Source organism: Lichenostomus cassidix, chromosome 8, assembly GCF_008360975.1.
Source record: "Lichenostomus cassidix isolate B80296 chromosome 8, HeHo_3.0, whole genome shotgun sequence".
Classification (NCBI taxonomy): Eukaryota; Metazoa; Chordata; class Aves; order Passeriformes; family Meliphagidae; genus Lichenostomus; species Lichenostomus cassidix.
Window position 1 is genome coordinate 23,592,339 of NC_139489.1, and position 16,694 is coordinate 23,609,032.

Genomic DNA, 16,694 nt, shown 5'->3' on the forward strand with positions numbered 1-16,694 from the left:
TGCAGGGACAGGAATAACAGCTTGGAAAAGCAAAACAGCCCTAGTTCTACATTCAAGGAACAAGGACAGTCACAGCCCCACATTTTGGTGGGTTCCTCTCTCAGTACCCTCTGTGAGGTAAAAGGCAGGTGATGCCAGAGTCTGAAGGCAAATAAGACCCAAACTCAAAAGCATCTCATATCTAGTCAGGGGACTCTCCATAAGGACCTATTGTGCAAAAGGTATTAAAGACTGAAGACTGCCTCAGACCCCACTGGCTCTTTAATTACAGCTGGGGATCCAGTTGGGCTCTTTGAATCCAATGAGCATGATAGAAGCAATCAAACAATGCCCTGACCATTAAGCAGAGACAGACAAGGATGCCAATGTTTTTTCAGGGAGCTCAAGTCCAAACACGTGAACAGATAAATCACAGCATGGTAGAAGAAATGGGTTACTGTGCAAGCCTCCTCCACTGCAGCTGAACACATGGTAACAGTCTCGCACTGGCGTGATTTAGATACAGAAATAGGCTTTTAGTTTTAAGCACAAGCTGAGAGTGTACATGCTCCACCGAGCCCTCACAGTGAGAAGCCATGCCCTACACAGTACCTGGCCCTGTACAGCATCATCACTGGCTTCCTGTTCAGAAGAGAAGCTCTCGTACTCTTCCTCGGAATAGTTGTCTGAAAGGGAAGGAAAGAGGGGAGAGATCCTGTGAAACTCCTTCAAGGTCACGCGCAATCTCATCTCAGGAGCAGAAAAGGCTAACTAAGTCACAAATCAAGAAAGGAGGCACACAAGGAGAAGATCAACTAGCACACATCTATCTGTGCTAGAACCACTGAGATGGGAACTGTCTGGAGGAAAGGAATGAGGAGAAACACACCCAGTAAGAAGGAAGGACCAGCACACAAGGCTCCTCTGCCTTTCACCTTGCAAAGAACCACCTGGTAGACTGCAGCAAGCGAAGAGGTTTCTCCACAAGGCAAATTACTTTCCCCCCTAACATGGGCATAGCTGACTCAAAGGGGCAAGTAGAAGGTGACAGAGTCTAAATCCCTTATAGTAATGACACTTCAGGACAGCTGCCTGGCACCAGGCAACAAACCACACAAACACCTACATGCACTACGTTCAGCGGGTCACTCTTGCAGCAGTGAGCAGAAGGCTGGTACCACATAAAAACATCATCACAATAAGAACCCAGTGACTTCCCTACACAGTCCACAACATCATGGATTTACCCATTAAGCCAGGCCATCATCCACAGTAAAACATCTTGCAGGTTTTTCAGGTCTCATCTAAAGTTTATGAAACTTATTGCAGAATACTCAAAGGAAAAAGAAGATGGAAAAGTAGCTTAAATGTGGATCTCCTGAATACAACACTGATAGCCAGGTGAGCAGCTACAGGTTCTCAACACACGCACCAGTAATGCTGGGAGAGCACTAGTGAGAACACAGCCAGCCCTCAGTGGATGGCTCAGGTGTGCTGTGGCATGCAGGAGAAGCTTTGGCAACTCAGTCCCCCACTCCTGTCACAGCAACACATTTGCAAAGTGGACTTTCTTTGTGCTGATCAGTTATAGACACAGTAACTTGTGCAAACCAATCCCAGGAAACATCTAAGCTCAGATGGGGTTTAACTCCAGGTTGTTCAGGAAGACACTGGTCCTCAGAGAATGTGGTTTTACTCTTACCTGTAGACTTGCTTTTCTGGCTGGCCTGCATAGTGCTGTCTTCATGGTCAATTGGCTGACTTGACAAGGAGAAGATCAAGATTTCTGCAACCTTCACTGGAGCTTCTTTGATGTTGCTGAAAAGGCTCAGAACCTGGCCATCTTCTGTAGGGTGCTGCATGACCTGGGACAAAAATTAAGCAGTATAAATTTGCATTTAAATGTATTTAAACTCGCATCATTTGCATACTACAAGGGTTATTTATGTTAATAGGATTACTCTACATTTCCAAGACCTTGTAACCACAGGAGCCACTTGCAGGCAATACACAAGGCTAGTTGAGATTTTATCTGACTACTAATGGAAGTGATGGAAGGAAAGAAAACATTCTGAGCTTAACAGTTGATTACCTCATCCTTGAAGTAGAATACTTGACTACCTCATCACTATGTATTTGCTTCCCTGGCACAGCACTGCTTTGAATTATCAAGTTACCCACCTTCTGAACACCCAATGAAGGAACTTAATTTTGTCTTAAAGCCCAGCAAAAGGGCCAGTAAAAGCAAAAATTCTTGGTGAGATACAGATGTAAAGTGCTTCCTAAAGCAACAATCCCTGCTCCAGAGAGCTGACACACGAATCTCAGAGGAACTGCTCACCACCCTGGGATAATGAAGCAGCAGGTCATGAAAAACAAGCCAATAGTGGAGGCAGAAGGACATCTTGGTGAAGACTTCTCCTTCCTTTGCCACTCACTGCTCAGAAGTTTCACCCCAGAATCTTGTGTTCTGCTCACCAGAGAGAGCAAGCACATCCCAACACCTGCACATCAGCTTTCCAACACACACCAGGCTGCTTCGTCAGCTCCTCACACAGATCTCAACAGACCTGAGCTGATGAGGAACACATGTCCCCCTGCTCTGAAACTGCTCAGACTCTCAACTTCAATTCACTGCTTTGTTTCAATAGCTAAGAGAACTTCTTATATTTTTTTTTAAGAAATGAGTCAGTGCAGTTTAGGGGTCATCATCCTATAAACTGCAAAGGGGAGGGGGAGGCTTGTAAAATTTGTTTTCCTGAAGGCTTCAATTTCATAAATATTCCAGATGAGCTGGAGAGCAACTATTTCCTAACATGGTGAACCTTTGAACATTTTTGACCTTCTAACCCCAGTCAGCTGACATTACAAACAGACATAAGAAAAACCACATGGAGCAGCAGCAAATGCCCAACACTTAGAAGTTCACCGATGACTCTAATTAATGGGCCCACATGTTTTCTGCCTTACAGCAGTATTTACTTTCTAGTTCTCCAACAAATCAAACAGTACGGGAAAAATGTTAGCTGCAACACCACACATTTGGCCAATTCAAACAAGGAGTTCACCATTCACTGCAAGACTGAGGGAAGTTGAACTCATACATGAGAAGTAGTCTATAGAGTAAATTATTTAATATAGTAATAACTCACCACAACATAACACTAGCTTACTTTGGATAAAAGTAATTTGTTGATAGAATGCAGTCTGATGAAAACTACTGGTGTTAAGCTGAACTTGCTACTGCTAAGCCCATTTCTAAACACCCAGAAACTGAAACAGCAGAGATTAAACAGGGCATGAAATAACAAAGCATGGAGCTATGCCATTCAGAAAGCCTTAGTGAATAATTTATCCATACTTGACTCCAGCATTAATTTTATCATTTACTTCTCATGAATAGAGCTCCACCTAAATTACTAACAGCCATGAAATAACAATGGCAAAGGGTTTTTTCAAGCACAATGAGAGAAATTACTTAATCCTGAACTCTCATACTGTGGCACTGAGAAGGACAGTAAACATTGTTTTAAATTTAGCAAGGTTTCTCAGGGTTGAAAGCTTTGCCCAAGTGACTCTGTCTTGTTCTGCACTTTTGATCTGGACCACCTAACTGTAGTAAAGCCACAAAACAGTAACAAAACCCTCAAAAGGTCACAAGCTAGCCTCATGAAAGCTTTAGCTCTTTAGATACAAGGCAGAAAACTGTCAATATTATTACTCAGTAATAAAAACTGGTTAAAATATTGCCTGGTGAATATTGATTACAGCTATTAAGACAGCTATTTGAAATCCTGCCAGGTACTTCTCAATGAGGAAAGTGACAACAATGGGTTTGAAGAGAAGGGAAAATGTTCACGTGTGTCAACAGACCATGTGAAGAGCAGCTCACCTCAGCCATGTTGATGCACCCCACAGCCAGGGTCTTGTAGCCTAAAATGGTTCGGTTCTTGTACCGCTTCCGCCGCTGCAGCATGATCTGAAGCTTGTTGCCTTCTCTCTTCAAGAAGTGAGGGTACTGAGGTGGGAAACACAATGGAAAAGTTTGTTTTGTTTCCTGGCAGTATCTCCCAAGCTTCATGGATAACCACCATTCCTAAGGAATAACCCCAGGGCTTTTCTAAGTGCCTACAGCTCACTCACACTCAGTGAGCAATCCTTCATTATCCCACAGAAGACTTCAGCTCTGCCCAAACAGACAAGCACTCCAAAAACACAATCCAGTGACACAGAGGAGCTGTTCAGTTTGGGAAAAGCTAGTTCCAAGGAAATGAGCAGCCTCCAGGAGACACTTTCCCCAACAGCCAAACAGAAGCTGCCCAGAACTGAAGCCTGAGGTGCCACCCGGGGCATGGGCTGACCTGCACAAACAGTGGGCAGGGACAGACACAGACCCCAGACCCCACACTCTTGGCAGGACACTGCCTTCCCTCCAGCACAAGGACACTTCTCAAGTGGCTGTATTTTAAGTAATTAAGTCAAGAAAAAAACCTGTCCTACTCCCAGGTTATGTTGCAAAGACATAAATAAATCCTCCCAAGACATGTTCCCTATAAGAAAATACATTTGTTTATACATCTCCCCCCAAAAAAATCCTCAGGAACACAAGGCTGTGAAGTCAAGCAGAGACTATTAGGGAAAGAGCAGTGCTAACTATAACTGTAATGGAGAGGCCATGAAAAGGAAGAAAAGTCTTCAAGAAAAGATGAAGCAGCCACCTGACAAGTCTCATCCCAACAGGAGAGGAGACTGGGACACATGCTCCAAATATACAACATACATAGTACCAAATAACCTGCAGATAGGAGAACCTGATTGCAAGGATCTCAAAGAGGACATTCCCAATTGAAGAATGCTTCTCTGGCAGGCAAGAACTACTTCGTTTTTTTCCTTGGGACATTATGAAAATTAACTTCCTGCCCATCAAAACACTTGATAAATACAAATTCCAAACACCACCAGAAACCCCTGAGATATTAATTTGCAGTCCAGAGCAAGCCTGACTGCTCTGCAGGGAGCTGGGAGCAGTGGTCACACAAACAAGAATACTAATTAGCTGATTGGTCTGCAAGGGCAAAATCTACTGCTCATTGCCCAAGGAAGAGGTGCTGCAGAGAGGAACAACAATCCACACAACGAAAAGACAACCTCAAAACACAGAGACTGTGACTCTACAGGTGTGCAACATCCCTAAAGAAGGATGGAAGAAAGTTATTAGAGAGAACAGATAGAAGGGGCTCAAAAAGCCAGAGGCACCTTTCACATTCAAATTTACCATTTCCTCGCTTCCAGAGCCGTTCCACATGTTGGAAGGGCAGCAGGGAAGAGGGACTCCTTGCTCTCAGCTCAAAGCATGTGGCCACATCAAGGCTGCTTAAGCACAAACCTAGAACTGAAGTCCCAAGTCACGTTTGGTCCCAGGCCAGCTCAATTTGAATGTGTTCTGTTTTCAAGGACTAAACTGAACAGCTCAAGTCCACACATGTGCAAGTTTCTGTTTTTCTAAGGTGTACTGCCTGGCAACCTCTGATGAGCATTCACAGAGGCGGTAAAAGAAGGCTACAGAGAGACTCAGGACACTCAGCTCCTCTATTAAAAACATGGCCCTTCAAAAGAAAAGATGAGCCACTTGCATAGCACAGTCCCTCTTTTTTAACACCAGCCATGACTTATCAACTCTACAGAATTTCTGCAACCCAAACTTTTCAGTAATCGTCAGCAATGACAGAGATTGGAGAGGAAAACAGTTTGACTCAAAACATTTGAAAACTTTTAGAGGGAGCACCAAACATCTCAAGGCACCTCTGAGAGGTGAGAAAACACCAGAACAGCGAGAGTCAGGGCAAGACTTTTTCTGAAGCCCTAGTGATGTAATCTCTCCCATCTGGAAAGGTTTATTAAAGAGAGGAATTAAGTGCAGAGCTCTTAATTAATGCCAGAGAGCTGCGATGTTGTGCTTGGAATATGTGGGGAATTTCCCTTGATTCTGTGAAACCCACAGAATTGTGACTTAGGAGAAGGAGACATTCCAGCAGTAAAGGTGATGGTAGCTCACCTGCCAGAAAGGCTGCTGCTGGTCCAGCCCTAGCTAGGAGGGGAAGCAGGACAGGACACACCACTAACTCCAGTCTTACTCAGCTGCGTAACAGAGCAGCAGGAAACTCCTCCCTGCAGTTTGAGCAGAGGCCTGCCAGACACGAGGGGCTGCTTGCTGTTATACCAGCCAGTACAGCACCTCTAGCTCAGCTCTGACACAGAAACACTCAGAGGACAAGAATGTCACCTAGGAGAAGGAGCTGAGCAGGTAATGACTGTGAAGACAAAAGGGGCTGCAAACCCAGGCAGTAGCCCAGAGCAAGGCATAGGGTGTCAAGAGCTGGCACTGGAATATGCAGGCACTAACTGCTGCAAGACAACAAAGCCTTCTTCTGTGACACCCACATGCTTTTACTTTGTGGCCCATCACCACTCTCAAATATATCCCAGGCACTAAATTCAGACTGCATCTGAATTTAACTACAGTTGTTAGCTAGAAGGAGCTTTCAGCCATTGTCCAATTAAGTAGCAGTAAAAGTTGCCATAAAAATTCTGCTGTGATGTTACAAGAATGGTTCCTAGGCCTTACTGCATCCAAGACCACCAATCCTCCCCGCAGTCAGAGACCAGCAGCACATCTCTGCTTTAAGCTCACTCACCTCTGCTGAAGGCTCAGTGTCATGCACACTCCTCTCCCCTGCTCTGGCTCAATTCCCAGCTCCGTCAGGGGAAAAGAGTTAAAGGCAGCGCTCTGCACCCTGCTGCAGCATTGCTCTGAGCAATGAAACTTTTGATGCTCAGAGCATCAAATTTTTTCTGAGCCCCAGAAAAAAAAAAATTCCACCATATTCCCAAATAATTTCAAAAAGATCTGCAGATTTGCTCCTTGCTGACACAGGACTGGCAGAGGAGACCTGTCCAGGAAGCTTGGTTACAGCTCTGCTCCCAACCAAGGGAAAGCTGCAGCCGCAGCGTCCAGGTGTACATATTCCTGGCATGCAGCTTGGTTATTTCTGTTCTCAAAAGAGGGGATGCAATGCTGCATTAGGACTGAAGCAAAAGCATCAGCTATCTATTTATCTGCTTGAGTAGCTGCAGGGTTATCATCCATCTGCAATGAAATCTTACCTGCTTCAGCTTCTGCATAGGTCTGAGTAACAAACACTCTCATATCATCACTTAAGCCTTTCTCCTTACCAGATCAAAGTCCTGAAGTCCAGATCTAACCAACAGTCACAAAACAAAGATAATCCAGATATGAAAGCTTCTGAGTGTCTGTCTGGCTCTGCTCTATGCATGCAGGATCCTCTCTCTCACTTTCAGCTGCCCCTATTTACCTTATTTCCCTGCTCAGGAGGTAACACAAGGGCAGCAGGTTTGAAGAAAAGAGGAACCAAAAAAAAAAAAAAAAAGCAGTTGTTCCAATTCACAGCTATTCCCGTGACTCTATAGCCAGGAGTAACTATAAGCACACTGCTCCTGCTTCCCCAAATGGTGCCTCCCTCAGCAACTCCAAATCAGAGGCTCACCTGACTCATTCCTACTACTGCCTTCTGTCAGCCTGACACTCCACACCACCCCCATGGCTGCCATCCTCCACTGCCTATTCAGAAAGAAGGCAACAAAAGGCAAAAAAGAGCCAACTTGCTCTGCGTCTGCTCTTGCCACAGCCATAACTTGACGGGGACAGACTGCAAAGTCTTCATGTTCCAGGATGCACAAGAAGGAACATTGTGAACCAGCACCCTGCTCCAGACCCTCAGTGCTGAGAGGCAATTCAGACAAGTGCAATTTAGACAAGCTGTGTTGTTGCACTCGAGGACAGGCAGAGAACCTTCATCTCAGAGCCACCATGCATCCCTGCTGCCTGCAAAGCAGCAAGTCCAGCAAGCACACACGTCCCAGCCTACCTGCAGCGAGAAGGTCAGCTCCAGCTCCGTCTCCACATGTCCACTCGGGGGCAATACAATCTCGTGAGACCGCAGGATGCGCTTGGAGCCCTGCATTAAAACAAAGTCCAGCGGGTGAATTCCCCAGAAGCCAGCCCTCACATCCCATCGCAGCCCTATTTACTGCAAACCAGGAAACGTTGTCAGGGACTACCACAGAGAAGTGAACGGATGGGTCTGACCTTGTACTTCTGTGAAATATTAATGAGATGAAAGGGAGATATTTGACTAATAAAGATTTGGGCATATTTACTGTCCCTAACTGCAACAATGAAGCTTTTGTTCTGCCAAACCCTAGCATTGAAAAGCTGTGAGTCAACCCCCACCCCTGGAGTTGAAGTCTCGTATTTTCACTTCAGCCAATAGGTACAAGGCTCTTCATCTCCTGGGTCTGGAAGCTGCAGCATCATGCTTAAATCTCTGGCGTTAGCCATGACAGACCGGGCTTTTCTTTTTGTGCACACACCCCTCCCCGGGGAAAACAGAGACTTCAACCTGTTTAAACAATTGCCAGTAGCTGGGGATATTAAAGAAAAAATTCACTAAGCATCTCAGTGGAGTCTGGAGATTTAATGGAGTCTGGAGGGCAACTCCAAATCAACCCTGTGTGTGGGCTGCCTTATGCTAACAGAGTTACCAGGCTATTTACTGTGTGAGCATTTCATTTCAGGGAATGTTTGAAGAAAAATAGCAGGAAAACATGACAGACTGCTGCCTAGAAAACCCTTCTGCATTGTTCAAACACTGTGGCAAGTTTCAGAGGTCTCTGGCTCAATGTTCTGCTGAGGCTGCAGATCGGCTTTGTCCAGACGGGCTGATCTCCCAGAAGCACAGAACTGTAGCTCTCGAAAAAGCAGCATCTGGGAAATCAGAGACAGACTGGGGGGGTAAACACCTCCAAGCAACTTCCAAAGGGAAATGTGGTCTGCTCCTATCAGCCTCAAAGAGCATCATGAGATGAGACAGCAGCAGAGCCTCGTTTACATCCCCTCCTCCCCAAACACATGGCTCAGGCAGCCAGAGCAAATGCTGTGATCTGCAGCAGTGCCTCAGCTCCTGCACAGCACCAGCTCCTCTCTGGAAACACCGAGGTGCCTGAGCTCCAGCAGATCAGACAACAGAGCAGAGCCAGGCACCCAAGGGCTGCCCCCAGGACAAGCAGCACAAGTGCAACTGAAGCACAGCCAGCCTGGCCGCTGGCAACAGCAGCAGCTGCTCCATTTGTGCAAAGCTCCTAATAGCAGCAATCTTGCTTTGCTGGTTATGCAACCAAAATCTAATGAAAGACCAAATATAGTTGCTTTTAAAAGACTGCAGCAGATAAACAGAGCAACGGCTCGGGAAATACAGCTGACAACTCTTTGAACATCGCTGCTCACGAGGCTGCAAGGAGACACGGGAAATGCAGGTAAGATGCTCTCATTAGGTCTGAATTCAGTCATCCCCTCTGGAAGGATTCTGGTGTTTGACACCTCTCGTGCAATTCCCCACACAAAGACAGTCGTTTGACAGAGATCACATATTTGATGATCCAGTACCACCAACCTTAAACAATAGCCATGTCAGAAACCTGAGTTCTGGCAAATGAACCATCCCTGAAAGAGCTTGTCAAGCAAGCTGCATTTATACCTGCAAGCTATAAATGGACTTTTAATAGCAGGGCTTTGAACCCCGCTGTGTCTGACAGCTGCAGTGCTACTGACCCACCGTTAAACAGCACATCCCAAAGAAATATGGGTGCAGAGCCAGCACAAGGGACACCCAAGGTGAGACACTCTGGCATAACAGTTATTCCAGCCACTGTCACCTCTAGGTCAACTGGACAGGACAAAATAAGGATAGCCTGGTGATACAAGCTGCAGCTTGGGACTTGGCAGATGCATGTCCCAAACAAGGCAAGTCCTTCTGCCTTCCAGTTCCTCAGGGATCAGCCCTGGTGTGGAGAGGACTGCTCAGGTTCCAGTGTCTGAATTACTGCAGCAAGGCAGATCACAACACATACCCAAAACGGGACATGAAACTCCACAGGTCAAAACTCCCTTTGGATTTGCACGTCTGGGGCAAGCTTTCACCTATAGAAAGTGTAAGCAGCCAGCAGTAATCTGGACAGGAAAAACGGTTTTGCTCTCATAGAAGCTACTGAATTCTTCAATCCAAGTCTGGTGCTCTCTGGGCATAGATCATTCACTGACAAGCCTCAGGTCCTTGCAGTGATGCATTAATCATCTAGGAATACAAACATATGGAAAGCTTTCAGCCTTGATAAGCAGTATCTGACAGCCTGGAAACCCACAGCAGTGCTTCTTCTGAGGTTCCCATAAATCCAGGTGTGTGAAGCAATTCCCTGCCTTTCTGCTCCCTGCTGTGGGTGCATGAACCCCCTCCAACACAGAGGGACAGATTTTAACCTCAGCTGGATGATTCAAAGATGAGAGATACCAATTAAATCCTCAGCTATGTGGTTTTCTACCACAGACCCTTCCTGATTTCACCTTCCAAACCAGACTTGGTGTGTTTTGACACAGCCAGCTCTCTGCAGGGGTTTGCCTAGTTCTTCATTTGAAAAGCAGCAGCTTTTCAGCACAGTTAATGTTCTACTTATAGGTCTGCTAGGCTTTTACTCGTTGAGCACTTTAGCATTTGCAGTGAAGGGAGCACATGAGCCCAACTGATGCTGTGACGCACTGTGGAACCGAGTCCCCTTCCTTCCCAGCCCGCCTCCAGGCAGTGTGACCTACATGGAGGCACCTAATTAAATGGCACAAACATCTGCTGTAAAGTGGGTTATTTACCTAGGATGACAACGGTATTTTAGGAAAAGCAATTAGTCTGCACAGGCACTCTACAAATTCACGGACAAGTTTGGCTACAGACTCAATAGCAAAGCTGCCCACCAGCAGAGTAAGGCCCAGGCTCCAGATCCCCCCCGAACCAGGACCTAGTTAGCAAGATGTTCAGCCCCAAAGTGTTAAATAGAGAGCCAGGCTTGGATTTAGTGCCAGCTCAGGAAGAAAAGGTGACATATAATCTGTAAAGAGCATTTCTACATGCCGATAAGCTCATGCTGAGCCATCAGTGAACAATATTCTTTGTTTACAACAGTGAAATGAGGTAAGAACATGGGGGAAGGGTCAGAATAGACTCTGCATAGATCCAGAATGCCCTGATGGACTTGGGAAGAAATCTGTGGATGCAACAGACCCTTATGTGGAGGTAAAGCTCAGTTTGGGCACCTGCCAGCATTTTTAGTCAAACAACACAATTCTTAGAACTGAGCAGCAATTACCTGCATTTTGACAGCAATGACCCCAGAAATAAGCTCCTTATCCAATTCCTTTAAGACTACCAGTTTCTTTAATGTCAAGCTGCACAACCTGCAAACAGGAACAGAAGAGAAACAGTTACAATCACGCCTGGAAAAGAAAAAGTTCTGAACAGCTTTTACACACAGCAGTATCCCAGTTTGAGTGTGAACAGGCTCCAGACACAAGCCACATGCTGAAACAGACAAAGACAGCAGAAATATGAGGCTTCTCTGGCTTCTCAGACTGAATTTCTCCAACTTTTCATAAATACAAGGAGGTGGACAGTATCTGTATCGGTCTCTGATACAGACCCATGGCAACATGAGAGCTCCACACAGCAGTGGCCTCCACTGACCACAGCCTGGGAACCATTGCTCCGAGTCAGAAGCTTCAGGGTCAGAGGAATTAAATTCCAGCAATGTGAAAGCATAGGGTCAATCTAATTTTAAACTTGTCTACAAGGCTTTCCCAGATTGTTGGCTTTTTTAGTTTCAGACTCCTGGCTCTCAAAGATCTTGCTCCCACCTCATCTTGTCAACCCACACATTCTTCTCCTCACCCCCAAACAAAAGTGCTAGCAAGTAGCTCAGGCATCTCTAATGGGAAATGGGGGGGAAAAAAGGAAAAAGAAAGAAGGAGAGGACTCAAGTGGTGCCCTCTGGCCCTCGTGTTCACATGCCACACATATGCAAGTAAATCACATTCTTCACCCAGGCAATACTACATTGTTCTGGTTAAAGCTGTTTGCACTTCTGCCTTCCAGCACAGGGAGCTTGGGAGCAGATGAAATTCAGACTCTGTTACTGAGTTAAGGCTCTGAAGTAACGGGACCATGGTATCAGCACTGTCACAGTTTCACAGAAGTTACCACCAGCTGGGGGAATTCAGAAGTCTTACCCATAAACTAACCTCAGGGAAAGATAAACCTGAAGCCAAGACGGTTGAGTTTGAGGATAGCAGAGGCCAGAGAAAGTTGTTGGGCGGGCTCTAGTGACTAGACATCATCTGTCACACTGGCCAGGAGCCAGCATTGCCTTTGTGTCAGGTCCTTACTCCATGGCACGGGCATCTCTGGCCTCTGACACGGAATGTTAGCAGACATCAGCACTGCTCTTCTCAAACCCACTGCTGAGCTCTTTCTCCCAGATCAAGCATAACATCAGGGCTGCTCATGAAGGGGTGAAGTCCAGCAGTAGATGGGAAGGAAAGAGGAGCTGATTCTAGGTTTTGGTGCATGCCCAAGCAGCACTGGCACAAGTGCCACTGATTGAAGCCTGCACATGAACTACAGTACTTCACACTGGTGCCAGCTGCCCAAAAATTCAGCACTGCAAGGGTGACCTGAACCTCCACCACCTTCTCCACCGTGGTGGAAAGCTGAAACACTGCTTTGCTGCAATACCTGAAGGCAGACAGGATCAGCCTGGGTGCAAAACAGCAGGAGAGATGCAGCTAAACACTCTTCCCAACCGGAGTGGTGGTAGATTTTGAAGCAACTACTTCCTGCCTCATCCTGAAACACCAGTGGTTCTGACTGAACTCTGGTCTCTCACACAGGGCCAGCAACAGGGAAGAGGTCAGTCTGAGTTCTTATGGTCTGCACTCCAGCACCTCTCCAAACATGTCCTTGCCAGCCTCTTCCTCACCCCAGCCCATGCCATGTGTTCTCCCTGCTCATTTGCAAAGCACTTGTTCCCGCTAAAACCCCTAAAAATCAAGATAAAGAGAGAACTACAAGCTGTCCCCATTGCAGATCTTTGCATCACGAGACAGCCCAGCCAGAAATGCTGCAGAAATCACAAAGAAAGTGATAAAACCAGGCCTGCATGGGCCTCTGTCCCCCTCTGTCACACCAGCAGCAGCCATGTGCACTGGGAGTCAGGTGAAGCTGCATCCCTCAACCTGGAGCACAGGAGAGGGTGTTGGCTTTTCCTCTGCATCCTGAATTAAACAGCAAGCACAGACACACGTGGCTGCTGCCGTGAAGCAGCCGGGCCAGGATCTGGAGGAAGGAGGCTGTGAAGCAGTTTGTTTTCTTTGTAACGCTGTAGCTGGAGGACAATTGTGCTCAGCTTGCCAAAACCCACAGAGCTCTGGCCAGTCAGGTGCTGAGAGCAGAGGTAGGACAACACACTGGCATTGTCTCAGCTGACAGGCAAGGAACAAAGACCTTTTCTCTCCAGCCCCGAGCTCGAGGATGGAAAAGGTACAGGAAGAAACAATGGTGTTCTCAGCACACACAGTAGAGCACAAGGAGGGCATTCTGTTCTCCGCTGGGCATTCCTTCAATTCATCATTTATGAGCTTTGATCAAACCCTGTGGAGCACTTGCTTCTTGGGGAAAAAAAATTAAAAAAAATTAAAAGCCTCCTTTACAGTGATCAGAAAAACAAAAGCAGTTAAAACAGACATGGGACACATCTGCTTTCTTTATCCCCCATTGCTGGGCTGCTGGTACTAAAAGGCACTTCACACAAAAAAACAATGAAATGTTTATCCTCTCCATCAGTGGGGGGGGTGGAGTGTGTGGGGGATAGATCAAAATCAGCTTAAATCCCATCAAATCACTCTTACCCACAACACACTGTTTCAGTATAAGTTTGCAGCTTACAAATCAAAGCAGTCTTCAGAATATGTGGCAGAAAGGGGCCATACCTAACTCAAATCATCATGAAAAGGAGTATGCCAAGTGTGTCCCTGTCACCAGCATGAGGATCCTGAACTACTCATGCACACAGGTACAGCAAGGATTTGTGTGCCTTAACTGCCTCTGATAACAGCAGCACCTCCTACCCTGCACTTATCTCTTGCCAAGGTTTTACTGGACTTCCATCAAGTCTCAGGGGTCAGAACAGGGACTGGTCTCACAAACCACTTCTATCAACAAGCCTGGTGAGGTTAAACACTGGTAAGTGAAACAGAATAGACATGGGGGGATCTGGATATATATGGAAAAAAAAAAAACCAAGGCTACATTTGGAAGATTCTAATACATACAGATATAGAAGATTCTAATACATATGGATACAACCTCTACGAACACAGAGAAAATAACCTAGCATGCACACATAAGGGGAACAGAGGAAGCCTCAAGTCTGGAGCTGAAAGAGCCTGAAGTATTTTGAAACCCTGGGACTGCAATACAAGAGGTACAGAGAGAAACCCTGTCTTTGAATGCTTGTTTCAGTAGTAACCAACAGTTGCACAAGGGGAATTAAGATAGCAAAAGCACTTAGCTGAAGCAGACTTCTTAAGTAAGGAGAAGGAAAATCTGAGAGCCAATATTTCCACCCTTTACTGAAGGTTCATAGTAGATGTCCCTGCTAGGAGCACAGCTGGGTCCCAAACAGCAGCAGGAGCTTGTATCCCCTCTGGTTACTCATGTGCCCCCACAGCAAGCAGGCACAAGGTACTTTCCTGATCCTGTTGTCAGGTTAACAAATCATGAGGCAGCTTAATGCTACAATAAAACTCCATCTTTTTACATCACTGCTGCAAGAACACGGTTTTAAAGAGGACATCTGGACCTGACCCAACGGTTTGAACTCGCCCTGCTAATGCAAGTTGTGCAGAGTAGCTTCATCACAAGCCCTTTGCTTAAGGAGGCAGCTCTCTGCAAAGAACGTAACATTCTGGTAACTGAGACGCAGCAAACGTGTCCAGAACAACCAAATAAGTGTCGCATTCTTTACTCACTGGATATTTTGCTTTTGCATCCCTCTGAGTAGAAAGATCAGGAAAATAAACGCCCTCCAAGTAACAGTCTGCACTGCTGAATTAAATGTCTGTTTCTCCACAGGGAGCACAGTAATTGCACCGAGACCTCGTTCACACAGAGACAGTCGAATCAACAGGAAGGAAAAATTAAAAATTAAAGACCTGCATTTTAATTAAAGCCCATAGAAGTAGAGAATAATAACAGGATGCGTCCACAGTTATAGGGGACTCCAAGTCCAAGAGGGGAGCTGGGGTGGGAAGACTGTAGTACACAGATACCCTTCGTCCAGGTTAAAAGCTGTGAAGAACTGTTCCTAGAGAAAGTGTTTCATGCCAGGAGCACTCTCCTCCAAGGTCTGAAAACCTCAATCAGCCAATGGCTGTAAGAAAGGAATCAGTTTCCATTTGGCCACTGGACAGCTTCACCTCATCCAAGTTATCTCAGCATTTCAGGACAGCAAGCAGCCTCCTACCTCGGTGCTTTCAGTGTCCACGTTGAGTGCTTTGCTCCGATCTGACACTTTACACCCACATCAGTCCCAAAATAAATCTCAAGCCTCTCGAAGGAGGAGTGGAGGGAGACACCCACCTACACATGCTTGCCCAGACAAACAGAGCCATTCTGCACATAGCTACAGGGGTATCTATGCAGGAGAGGCCGGAGCCAAGAGCCCTGCAAAGCATTTTTGGGAGACAGCTGCTTCAGGAAGGTATGAATGGCTGCAGCGCATCAAGAGCCGACTGCACCAGCAGCTTCTTACAGCTGCTCAGGAAGAAAAGAACAGCACACAGATGAACTTGTGGCTGCACTTCCATGCCCAAGGCAGGGCTCTCTATTGGCCTAGGAGTTAGCCTGGGGAGAAAGCAGGGCAGAAATGCTGTCCTCTGATGCCACTGATACATCAGATATGGGCCTCTGGGCAAGGGCAGCAGCGGTAGGAGCCTCAGGAAGATGCTTCCTCGCTCTCCAAAGCTTAATGAGACAACTCCCTCAAAGCGATCCACCTTGGTTGCATTATCAGAGAAGCTCCAAGACAAGGTGAAATAAAAAAAGGAGGCAGAGGTCAAGCACCCCAGTTTCTGTCATGCCAGAAACACAACCTGAGTAACCTGCAAAGAAACCTAATAGTCCTTCATTCACACTTCCCACTAAGGTAACCTTTCGTCAGCTATTCTGGCTACAGATATATTTGAGTAACGTTTAAGCAGTCAGGATACAATTGTAAAGCTAATATTTTAATTGTTCTTGTTCTCAAGGGTCTTGAAATCCTCCTCCCAGCATTAATACAGAGAATTAAGCTCTTAAGATTCTGGAGACTAAGATCCATAGAAATGCTGGAGCAAGCAGGTCTTGTGCAGCCACGTAAGAGGACAGCAGCTTATTTTTTATACAACAGGCTCTACCTAGGACCTCACAAGGACACACATGTGCAGCCAAACACTGTCCTTTTATAGCTGAAATACTGTCCTGCTCACTTCAGACATATTACAAATATGCCCACTCCAAACAGAGCAAGTAAAAGGGGGTGGGCGTGCTAAAATTTTGCAGATCTGCATAATTTCTACAAGATCCTAGAACTCAGCATGGGCACATTTGCTACTTGAAGTTACTATGACCAAATAGTATAGCACATCTGAGCTTAGATACTCTAATCCAACATATCAATTGGAAATTGCTGAGATGTCTTCCTTCAGTAGGTGAAGAAAT

At 46.1% G+C, this 16,694-nt stretch overlaps 1 protein-coding gene across 8 annotated transcripts in view; it reads right to left on the minus strand.

Moving 5' to 3' along the window:
* PACS2 (phosphofurin acidic cluster sorting protein 2) overlaps positions 1–16,694 on the minus strand; it is a 73,485-nt gene that overhangs the window by 34,854 nt on the left and 21,937 nt on the right. For all 8 annotated transcript variants that reach the window (XM_085068403.1, XM_085068408.1, XM_085068402.1 and 5 more), the window contains exons 2-6: positions 11,251–11,338; positions 7,926–8,015; positions 3,872–3,997; positions 1,682–1,844; positions 592–665 (exon numbers count right to left, since the gene is read on the minus strand). In XM_085068403.1, the coding sequence (XP_084924529.1) occupies positions 592–665; positions 1,682–1,844; positions 3,872–3,997; positions 7,926–8,015; positions 11,251–11,338 (541 nt within the window). The remainder of the gene's footprint in view (positions 1–591; positions 666–1,681; positions 1,845–3,871; positions 3,998–7,925; positions 8,016–11,250; positions 11,339–16,694) is intronic.